The sequence below is a fragment of the Malaya genurostris genome, chromosome 2 (genome assembly GCF_030247185.1).
Source record: "Malaya genurostris strain Urasoe2022 chromosome 2, Malgen_1.1, whole genome shotgun sequence".
Classification (NCBI taxonomy): Eukaryota; Metazoa; Arthropoda; class Insecta; order Diptera; family Culicidae; genus Malaya; species Malaya genurostris.
This window is the reverse complement of record NC_080571.1, coordinates 49,864,762-49,876,786: the sequence shown is the minus strand read 5'-3', so window position 1 is coordinate 49,876,786 and position 12,025 is coordinate 49,864,762. Positions and strand designations below refer to the sequence as shown.

The 12,025-nt window shown below is 36.0% G+C and overlaps 2 protein-coding genes across 4 annotated transcripts in view; both read left to right on the top strand.

Annotated features, from left to right (window-relative positions):
- The window catches only part of LOC131427979 (zwei Ig domain protein zig-8-like), a 530,197-nt gene that overhangs the window by 25,739 nt on the left and 492,433 nt on the right, over window positions 1–12,025 (top strand). The gene's annotated exons all lie outside the window — the stretch shown is intronic.
- LOC131428615 (uncharacterized) lies at window positions 2,851–3,255 on the top strand. Its single transcript, XM_058592661.1, has one exon. It carries the CDS (start codon window positions 2,851–2,853, stop codon window positions 3,253–3,255), a length of 405 nt encoding a protein of 134 aa, XP_058448644.1.

Here is a 12,025-nt window from a genome sequence, read left to right as displayed (position 1 = left end):
TTTTACTCAGAGTAGCATCACCGTAAGTTTCTGAGAGCATTCGATGCGCTTCAGCTGCATTTTTTATGTGGAACACATCTTTGTTTTCTATATAGGGGTGCAAATTAGAGGAAAAATACACGTAGAAATGTGGTCAGGTTTTAAACACTTACAGCTCAGTATATTTTGTATCAATTTTTAATATTATTTGATTATTTGATTGTAAATATTTCTACGATTCGATTTGAATGTATCAAGCCACGTATTTTCAATTATAAATGATTGAAATTTTGATTAGTAGCGAGCAGTCTAATGTCTGCTAAAAATCTCCGGCATATCGGATCTCCCTGCCATAGACGACGATTTTGATGGAGTAAGCGATAAATCAAAGGGAAAGCATCGCTCTGATTGGTCAATCGATGCAAAAGCGAAACTGTTGGAAGCACGCGAATCTATAGATAGAAGCGAAATTACAGCTAACGTTTCAGTCCTTTCAGTCCTGTAGGTTGTTGCTAGACAGCAAGACAAAAAGTGCCATAAAACTATTTGAAGCTTTAATTGGTATGCTCTGATCTTGTGTCATGCAAGCTTGGTTGAAATTCCATGTAATGTCGTTTCGCCTGAGAATTTGACATCTACCCCAGGGTAAATTTTGAGTGCTTAAGATTAATTTCAAATTTATATAAGATGAACTTGATTGATAATGAGAAAAAGTTTACCGCTTCAACCGAAATCGCAGAATAGTAGAGATACTTAACGCTATAAAAATAACTACTTGCATACAAAACTTGAACACAAGCTTGGTGAAGAGAAGCTTTAATATCAAAATTGTATTACAGGTATGTACAAAGATATAATTGCATACATTTGGGATATTGGTGTAATTTCGTCGGCTATAAAACAAACAATGTTCGGTGTTGGTTCCTAATCAAGATCAATCTAGGACTCTCGTGCAACTACGGATTCATAAGTGTGACGATTGATTGAACTGTTTGATTGTTGATCTTTAGAAATTTTGGTTGCCTTGTTCCACATCAATGGCTCGAACAACCCCATGGGGCTGATCCTTGTAGTTTTTCGAATTGTAACAGAAAAGTAAAACTTCTCGCAAATGGCGAGAATTGGGCACATAAACAGACATTTTCGAGCGTGAATAATACGAAAACAAGAACAACTGTCATTGAAACGGCGATGACAATTCGTTAGGCACTGTACACACTCACTTTAAAAGCATTAACATCTATGTATTTTTACTAGCCACAGCCGGTACAGCCACCTATCGGAAAACGGCGGACGCAAAGTTGTACACCTGATATTACATATCATGTGTTTGAAAAAAAGGAACTAAAATATTTGTTATACTGATCATTATACTGATACCTATCGGAACACTGTGAGTACGATTCTTACGCTTACAAAAATCGCTTTTTATATCACAAGGATGAATGATAAATGCCAAAATGCAAAACCACTGAAATAATTAACTAAAAAATTGTTAAAATTCCCAATTTTTAAAATGCTCAAGTTCTCAAATTCTAAAATGTGCAAATGCCCATATGCTAAACTGCTCAAATACTGAACAACTAAATTGTTGAATTACTCAAATGCTAAGATATCAAAATTCTAAAATGCCCAAATTGTAAATTTTATAATTCTAAGATGCTACAATGCTTCGATGCCAAAATACTAAAATGTTATAATTTTTATATGCTAAAATGATACAATTCTCAAATGTTAAAATTCTAAAATGCTAAACTGTTTAAATGCTTAACTACACAAATGCAAAACTGTGCAAAAGCTGAAATGCGGAATAATATGATAAAATGATATAATGCTAATATAGGGCTATTGTACCAATAGTCATCTCATTAATACTCTATTATTACCATGTTATTCTACCGATTACTCGACATTTAATCAATGTATTGTGATAAAATCGAGTACAATATCTTTGCTTCGGTTCTAAGAAGCAATACCGCAGAAAAAGTAGTTCGAAAATTGTTAAGTTCAGATGCAATAGCGATGCAAAAAATTCTAAGCAAATGCTTCTAATTTCATTTTACTCTTGAAGTCAATCTATCGAACAGAGTGCTAAAGTGCTAAAGTGCTAAAGTGCTAAATTGCTAAAGTGCTAAAGTGCTAAAGTGCTAAAGTGTTAAAGTGCTAAAGTGCTAAAGTGCTAAAATGTTTAAAGGTTGAAATGCTAATATGACAAAAATCCCAAAAAAATGATCAAAATTACAATAAACGGCAAGAATGACAGAAAATGATAGAAAACTACAGAAAATGACAGAAAATGACAGAAAATGACAGAAAATTACAGAAAATGACAGAAAATGACAGACAATGACAGAAAATCACAGAAAATGACAGAAATTTTCAGAAAATGACAGACAATGACAGAAAATCACAGAAAATGACAGAAAATGACAGAAAATGACAGAAATTGACAGAAAATGACAGAAAATGACAGAAAATGACAGAAAATGACAGAAAATGACAGAAAATGACAGAAAATGACAGAAAATGACAGAAAATGACAGAAAATGACAGAAAATGACAGAAAATGACAGAAAATGACAGAAAATGACAGAAAATGACAGAAAATGACAGAAAATGACAGAAAATGACAGAAAATGACAGAAAATGACAGAAAATGACAGAAAATGACAGAAAATGACAGAAAATGACAGAAAATGACAGAAAATGACAGAAAATGACAGAAAATGACAGAAAATGACAGAAAATGGCAGAAAATGGCAGAAAATGACAGAAAATGACAGAAAATGACAGAAAATTACAGAAAATGACAGAAAATGACAGAAAATGCCTAAAATGCCTAAAATGCCCAAACGATAAAAAATGCCTAAAATGCCTAAAATGCCTAAAATGCCTAAAATGCCTAAAATGCCTAAAATGCCTAAAATGCCTAAAATGCCTAAAATGCCTAAAATGCCTAAAATGCCTAAAATGCCTAAAATGCCTAAAATGCCTAAAACGCCTAAAATGCCTAAAATGCCTAAAATGCCTAAAATGCCTAAAATGCCTAAAATGCCTAAAATGCCTAAAATGCCTAAAATGCCTAAAATGCCTAAAATGCCTAAAATGCCTAAAATGCCTAAAATGCCTAAAATGCCTAAAATGCCTAAAATGCCTAAAATGCCTAAAATGCCTAAAATGCCTAAAATGCCTAAAATGCCTAAAATGCCTAAAATGCCTAAAATGCCTAAAATGCCTAAAATGCCTAAAATGCCTAAAATGCCTAAAATGCCTTAAATGCCTAAAATGATTGATGATTGATGATTGATGATTGATGATTGATAAATGATCAAGAAACCTTTTATTTCTACTCCGATAAACAATCAACCATTTGCATTTTTCCCCGAAATCGTGCAGTTTTCTCATTCAGAAGCACCATGAAGCTGCAAACGAAAATCAATGATCAACAGTGCACAAAATTACAAGGCATTTATTTTCACGAAACAATTTATCGCCATAAGATGAAACACCATTCGCCCAAACCCCAAAGTTAACCTTTGCACAGATTGAACGGACCGAGGACATCGATCTTCTGAAAAACGACTACAAAAAGCTGCTATTTCGAGCAGACAATGCCTCAACCGCAATTGAGATAAGACTGGAGACCAACACACATGTAACATTATGAGTGTGTATGTGTGTGCTTTGTTTAACGCGTACAATACGGCGATGGTGAACCATTGATTCATTACACTGGGCCTGACCAAGTCAATCTGTGTCTCCGGTAGGTTAGTTGGACTTTCGAGAGAATAAATCGCAGTAGTTTGTCTTTCGTACCAGGCACTGACTCCGGTAAAAGCAATTTCGAGTGGAATGGCTTTGTGGGGAGACTAACTAAGCAAATAAGATGCAGAAGAAACTTCCTGTCAAACAATCGGAACGAGTTCGAACGCATAGATTCGGTTGCAGTTGCAGTTGTCTTTCGATGTTTGGTTTCACTGATGATTTGTTGTGTTTCTTTCAGTCTTGACTGAGCTGCTCGATGATTAATCGTTAGATCAATTCATATCAAGGGTAAAGACTCTTGACTGTATTCAATCAAAAGCAATGTTCGAATTGTGGAAACCGAATCATTTTGTGTCTCATTCAATATAGAATAGAATTTTCTTTGAATTTGATAAATGATGTTCTGCTGCTGCCACTGCTAATTTCCGGTCAAATCAGAATTTTTTTTTTCGTTTTTCACTAACTTCCTTCTCAAGCGGTAGCCCAGCTACGCTGTTCGACTCAACGAATGTGACTTGTCAAGAAAAATGTTTAAAATTTGCGGTCTCAAATCTGATTCTCGCTTTTCAGTGGGTAACAAAATTTCCGGCCGCACACAGAAATAACATAGCTCGAATGCCGGCTCCATTCTTCATTGAGATTCCGTTTCGGACTGCACTACCGCTAACTCCAAGACTCCAAATACTAAGTGTGACAAATTCATCCACCGAAATACAGGGCAAAATTTGCTCCGAATCCACTACACACCCTCACACACACACACACATGTGTATGACTGAAGGGAAAAAGCTGCCGCTCGATGACACAAATTCGCAAAGTGATAAAGTAGATGTCACTTGTGCACTCAGCTTTGCACACATTTTTTTTCTTTTTCTTTTCCTGTAATTCTTGGGTGCTTTTTATTATATTCTCTATGAAAAACGTGGTGAGTCGGTGAGCTGATCCGAGACCGGTTCTACCCGGTGCCGCCCACACTGGCAATGATGAGCCCCTCGAGAGCACTACTCGTACCCGGATAGCACAACATCCTAATGCGGAAACTGCCCCGGCAGAGTGCCCTGGCTCGGAAGTAGCATACATACACACACACACACACTTACTCCGCTGGTCCGTCCGCCCCGAGTGCCCTCACATAATTGAAACAGACGACGGTGACAAATCCTTTGCGCGAACGAGGAAATGTGTTGATAGAGCTACTGCACGAGTGGATGTAAGTGACGGAAATGGTTGGACTCCATTCGATTGAATTATTGAGTCGACTAAATGAACTGAAAGCAACAGAATCGCTGCAAGGATTTCGACTGAACCGGCACGGGCTTTTGTCGTCAAGTTGCAAACAGAAAGATCAAACATGTACAAAAAATCAAGTACTACCTGAAGTTGCCGGGAACGGGAAATCCAACGGGGGAAGAGGGAATCTATGGAAGGGTAAAAAGTGCCAACTCGTGAATTTGTATGTTCACAACCAGTGCAACTGCAGCAAAAATATTTTATTATATATTTTCTGCAGACTAGTCTGATCACGTCCGTGCGGTACCCAGCTGCGACATGAACAAGACGAAGGAAAGACCTGCCACTGCTACTTCGGCTTCGAAGTAAGGCCTGTCTAGTGGATAGTCATGGGCTATCATTTTCAACCATCAGCAATTTATATCCATTCATTTGACCACTCACGATGACAGGGAAAACCATGGCAATATGCATCAAAAGTGGCATTTAGCCTAACGAAGGTCTCCAAGGATGTTGTCGTAATAAGAGGGTTTCTTGTATGGTTTTTGATTCCCCCGGAAGTGACTCTTTCCAGTAATGGCACTGGCCACTTGGCTGGCGCTGGACCTTGAAGATTGAGTTGAGTGAGTCACTTCGGTTAGAGTAGCTTTGATTAGGCAGACTGTTTGAAAATGAATCTGAAGAATGCACGAGAAAGCAATTGGTAGTAGCAAAAATTCGCAGAAAAAAATACTTAACCAAAGCAAAAAATTTACTCGTAATCAAAACAGTTCGCATATCATCAAAAGTTGCATAATATTGTGATCCAAATGCAATAGCGACCGATTCGAATCTAAGTTAATGAAAAACGTCACAATTGCCTCTGAGAAATCGTTGCGGCTTCCATTATGGAGTATTTTGTCTGATCGCGAGCGCACTTCAGAATCGTGTTTGGCTGTATTTGCTTTTGATAAAACTCGTCGAATAGAATGAGTGTTCGACAACAAAACTAAGCCCGGCGCGTGTGCTCCGAAGTGAATAGAACATGACAACGTTTTTTTTCGGTATTGTCATGGCATACTTTTCGTATTGCTGTACATTGTTTGAGCTTGAGCTTGAGCTTGAGCGACCACCCCTGGTTGCTACTCCGTTACTGATCGGGATTAGCTGAAATTGTACAGGGAGTTTCTAGATGATCCATCCTGGGACTGGTAAATCATCCTTCAATGTGCATCTTCTGGTAATCCCAGAATTCATTGATCAGTACCGGCGCCGGCCAGGCCCGAACGTAGATCGTCTAAGGAATGGGAAGAGATGTTAGTCCAACACTTGTTGTTACTAGAGGCCGTATATACTACTGCGCACTCCACAAGTGTCACGGGAGAAGGATATTTGTTAGTAAAAATTTCAGTATTGGTATTATTCGCGCGCGACTCAGTATGTTCCGGTTTCAAGATGCACGGAAGCACCACTAAACTTATTGACATCCCGAGTGAACGTTTCAACAATATCTTATATCCTATTGAAGTCCCGGAAAGTCTTGATTCACAGCTCTTATTCGAGTAAACTAAAGAAAGATTCGCAATACTATCGCGTAACGAATAAAAACTTACCTAGTTTTACCTTTTTTTTATATATATATATAAAAAATAGGTATAGAATTCGCTCAAACTTTCGAAAAATTTTCCGAGGCCCGGAGGGCCGAATGTCATATACCAATCGATTCAGCTCGACGAACTGAGCAAATGTCTGTGTGTGTGTGTATGTGTATGTGTCTGTATGTGTGTAGTCAACTAAGAGGACGAGATCTCAGAGATGGCTGGACCGTATCAGTATCAGTATATGACAGTATCTGTCACAATTGACCTTGAAAACAGAATATGTTTTCAGACTTAGATTCCGCACGGTAATAGCTATCCAACAAGCCATAGTTTGTTAAAATCCGTCCATTTTTAACGGAGATATCGAATGTTTTGTGTAAGCGACTTTTCCCCCATATTCCAGCAGTAGAAGTTCTGAGCGCTGTATGGCAAAGAAAGGCTTGGGAGCAACGTAAAACACGATTTTTTATACTGTTACATACAATAGTTTCTAAGTACCAAAAAGACTGTGAACAGCATTAATTTTCATGACATTTTGCCTCGGACCAATTTTAGCACGGTTCGTTTTTGGCAACATAATCGTTCGAATATGACATATTGGAAAGATGGCAGTACTTCCGAATTCTGAACAATTTTATAATTATATTGATTTAAACTGCTTACAGCAATAAATGCTGGAAGAACAAAACACCCATATACCATTTAAATCAGTTCGTCGAGATCAGCAAATGCGTATGTGACAAATAATTTCACTCAATTTTTTACCTTATTTTCGAAGATGACTCAACCGTTTTCTATAAACTCAGATTCATATGAAAATTCGTATGCTCCTAAACAAGGTTCCTGAATTATGTTTGGATCCGACTTCTGGTTCCGGAACTACAGGATGATATGTGAAACGAAATTAAAATTGTGTAACTTATTTTCCTCGTAGATGGCTGAACCGATCTAAGATTCAAATGATATCTAAGAATCATCTAAGATTTGTTGATTTGAATAGTCGACAACCAAATAAACTTATTTCAGTTTTAGTGGTATTCAGTTTTCGATTCGGAAGGCACCCAACAATTTAACTCGTACTACGATTTCTCAAAGATGTCTATACTGATTTTTAAACATATTGAAATAAATGTAAACTAATCAGGTGAATTTGTCTGACTTCGGCTACACCGATTTTCGAATTCCGGCTCAAGTATCGAATCGTTTCTCAAAGCTCAATCGTTTTCTCAAATAAAGCCAAATCGAATTTCAGAAAAAAAAAAATTCAAATTAAAATAAACTTATAGTCCCACACAAAATTAATTAATTTTATTCAATGCTGACTTCCGATTCTGGAATTACAGGAGGATGAATTTTTAAAATTCAAACCGATATAGAAGATGATAATCCCGAAAAGCTTGAAAGTTGGACTCAAAACTATTGCAATTTATTCGTCATATGGCCATACGAATCGGTTTGGTTTATGCTGGTTCCTGAATACCGGCTCTGGAAGTACCTTAAATTACCGTAAATTCTAAAGTGGAACTCACTTCGACATATCATGAAAAGTTTAATCGATTGTAACCTTTTTAGATAGAGTAATGAGTAATTAAAATGTCAAATTGCAGCTTAAAACGACGGTCATTAAAATAATGTCATGAAAACCGAACAATATTCATGAAAAAAACACATGCGGATTGATAAAAAAAGGTATCATCTCACTGATAGGTGGATTAAGCACGTTTTTATAAATGAAATTACGTGTTACAAAATAAACGAGTGAATAGGATTTAGATAAAATAGTTGTTTCATTGCATTGACATATTCTAAACAGTTGTTATAAAATCATTATTTATTATTCTTTATTATTTTCGCTTTATTATTTTAATTCCTTATTAAAATTATTATTTGGTTACATTGGTTGATCTGGGCAGCCGGCTACCGAGAAAAATCTTAATTTATTGTTTGAAATATCAATATCAAGTGTTTTTTTACTACGTGTTCAATATATCGATATCTGTTATCTCTGTTATTAGCTTTGTAATATCAACGAATTTGCGCAATAGTTTTAGATTATTTATTTTTTTATCATTCAATTTATAATGCTGACAGACAATCAATAAAATGGAAGAAGAAAACATTCCAAATAAATCTTTTTTTCGAAGTTAGACGGAAATTGACAGGTTGAATGAAGAGATAATTTAGTAAAATAGAGTAATCAGAAGTGAAACATTGAAAATATCTGATAACTGAAAGGAAAAAGAAATTCCTGCAATTATCGCCTTTTACGACATGGTAGCAGGAACCCAGTGGATCTATTCTTGGTTCATTTTTTTCCGCCGGATTCCACACGGCATCTAGGCTGGTACTGTCCGGAGAGAGCTAATAGGTACTATCAATTGAGATATTGTTGTTTGATACTATTGTTTACTATTGTTTGAGATCAAAATCGTCGTCAATTGCAATGTATACAAAAAAAAATTGTTTCCCCAAGTTCATCGCAACCACGGCTGCCATGCCATGATGTAGGGTTCCACTTGATTCCACATTAAGCTGACTGATCCGATTCGGCACCCTCAAACTAGCATCTGTTTACAAGTCTCAAAAAATGGCTCATCAATGATAAAAAAAATCAGCGAGGAGATTATTGACTTTTCCGTCTACTACATACAGAAAGGCTAAGCAATCACTTTCAAATCTGGTTTTTGTTCCGGAGCCCGGAGGGACGAGTATTGATGAAAACTATTTTTTTTCAGATAAACATTAAACAATTCTCACAAGCTTAGATTCAAAGGAAAGTTTGTAAAATCCTAAAGTCTCTTCGGGTATTAGTACCCGAATTCCATTCCGAACCCGAACCCGATCAATACCCGTCGGGTTCGGATTCGGGTAAAAGTACAGGAAAATATATATACAGAGGGGTCTCGTATAACGCGGTACACCGGGGGCGTGAAAAACGAATCCGCGATAAACGGGACCCAGAGCATATGGGATTTCGACTGATTGGGGCTGTGAACGATTATCTCGCTTCGGTTGACAGATAGAGCTATACAATCTTCGGCAAACTTGCTGTGGATACTTAGACCAACAATTTAGTGTAGTTTGATATGTTCACAATAGAAAAACAGTTTGAACATGGAATATCGCGAATATTGTACTTTCGGTGGTGTCGGTATTTTCGGAAAGAATGTTCCGGAGGTCAAAACAGATCAAATGGTGTGAACAGTAATTGAAATTTCTCGCATGGCTGACAGTTGTGCGCAATTCAGCGTTCGAAATTCCTGCAACTCAAAATCATGTTGACTTATTAAGATGGTTTCTTCGAGAAGGTGTTTTAAGGTTCCAATATCTATTGAACGATTGATGAAACAGCTCTTATTGTATCTACAATGTGATGTTCTGTAACTGAATACCATACTTGTTTATGAGAGTGATCTTATCGATCAGTTTTTGAATAAGTTGATGAAGGAGAGACAGATTTTGAACTGTTTTTCTAGAAGGCGTTAGTAAGTTACTAAATTATTAGGATGAATAAGCTATCGACATCTGAAATCTGAGGAACTTGATAGAGTGAAAACTTGTATTTCATACTTAATGTTTTGATTATTTATACAATTATATAATGTTAAGTACATAAAATGGGACATATATTGCTTATATAGTTTCATTTTATTTTTTAATTGAATTAAACCTATTTTATTGAACAGGGAAAAGCCCAATGGAGCGAAAATTCCATAGTCAAACTCTTCATCAGGCAGTAAATCTATAAATTCAGTTTTTGAAACAAGTGCGGATAACCAATTCGAGATTATAACAAAAGCTGCTATGTAAACGACCAAAGACATATTTCGGTGAACTGATAAGAAGCAAAAACCGAAAAGTTTAAAGGTCTTTAAGATACTAAACGTAAAAGTTTAAAGGTCTTTATGATAAGGTCTTTATGTTTTTAAAGGCCTTTATGATACTAAATGTAAACCCTAGTACTTCGAAAATTATGTGTTTGATGTTATCCTCAAAATTAAGTTTTGTTTACAACAGGACTCTCAAATCCTCTACGGTCCAATTTCGTTCGAAAGCATTTCGGGAAACGATATGTTCGAATTCGACTGTTGAGCGTTTGCGATAAAAAGAATTTACGAATTATTTTGATCCATACAAAACCATTCTAGTGAGACCGCATCAATTTGAGAAAAAAATCGAACTGTTTCTGCGGGAATTTGGTATTAGCCAGAACTTTGAAAGGATTAATTAATTTAAAATCATTGGCTTATGTTAGTTTTAGGAATTGTTGTGGAAGGTTGAATTTATTTGAATAACAAATAGTATCAAAAATAGTCGAAAATGAAGATATTATTCAAATTATTAATCGTACAGTAAGTTATATTTGTGGTTAGTTTTGTTCACTATGATCGTTCTTCCATTCAATCAATAAGTTCTTTAGTTGTGTATTAGATTGTCTAAGGATGTGTTGCATTTGTTCTCGTCGTTCGATGTTGATATCCAACGAACAAAAGTTCTCCAATTCGTTGAGTAGCCAAATTTTTGAGTTGATTTCGTCAGTGCTTGGTTGTGGAATAATAATTTCGTCTATATCATCTGTATCTGGATCAACATCAGTGACAATTTCTTCTGCCGTAATCAATTTATCAGCAATGATGTCATCAATTTCCTCACGAGAAAGATGTTTAGCACCCATCTTTTCACCGAAATCCTTAATTTCAGAAATTATTCTTTCGTTATGAAAATCATCCATTTGTATACCAGGATTAAAAAAAAAGTTTTTTCTAGCAATATTCCAACGTTGATGACCTAATTTGAACTAAAACTGATTGAATGGAATCAAAGCAATTCTTGAGATAAATTTTTTTCCACGAACCGATTAATGACAGATTATATTTTTCAGAAAATTTGTAAAAATTGCCTGTAGCTTTCTTTAACATAATACGGCTTGAAATTTCGAATTATTCCCTGATCCAAAGGCTGTAGAATAGACGTCGTGTTTGGTGGCATGAACAAAAATTTTATGTTTGGATGATTAAAATCGGGTGGATAAGAAGGGGCATTATCCAACAATAAGAGAGCCTTGAATCCGATGTTGCGATTTAAGCAAAATTGTTCTAACTCGGGAATGAAACAGTTTTGCACCCAATCTTGGAAAATTTCTCGAGTCTTCCAGGCTTTTTTATTGCTTCGGAAGTGTACTGGGAGATTCGAACGCTGCAAATTTTTTAAAGCACGTGGATTAGCTACATTATGAACACTCCAAATACCAAACCTGAAAAAAAGTTACTTCGGTTACTTCGAGCTGTGAAGTTCGTAAATTGATTCAAAAACTTTGTAGCAGACCATTGGTAAAGGAAAATCAATGAAAATTGGATTTTTCCCGTTCCAGGTTTTTTTTCACGCCCCTAAAATGCCCTATCTGCTTGATTTCACTGGATGATCAGAAAGTTAGCTACAACGTATTTATAGGAATCAATTACATATTCACG

Bases quoted from the DNA above. Each gene is read 5' to 3' on its own strand.
- LOC131428615 (XM_058592661.1), top strand. From the start codon at position 2,851: ATGCCTAAAATGCCTAAAATGCCTAAAATGCCTAAAATGCCTAAAATG.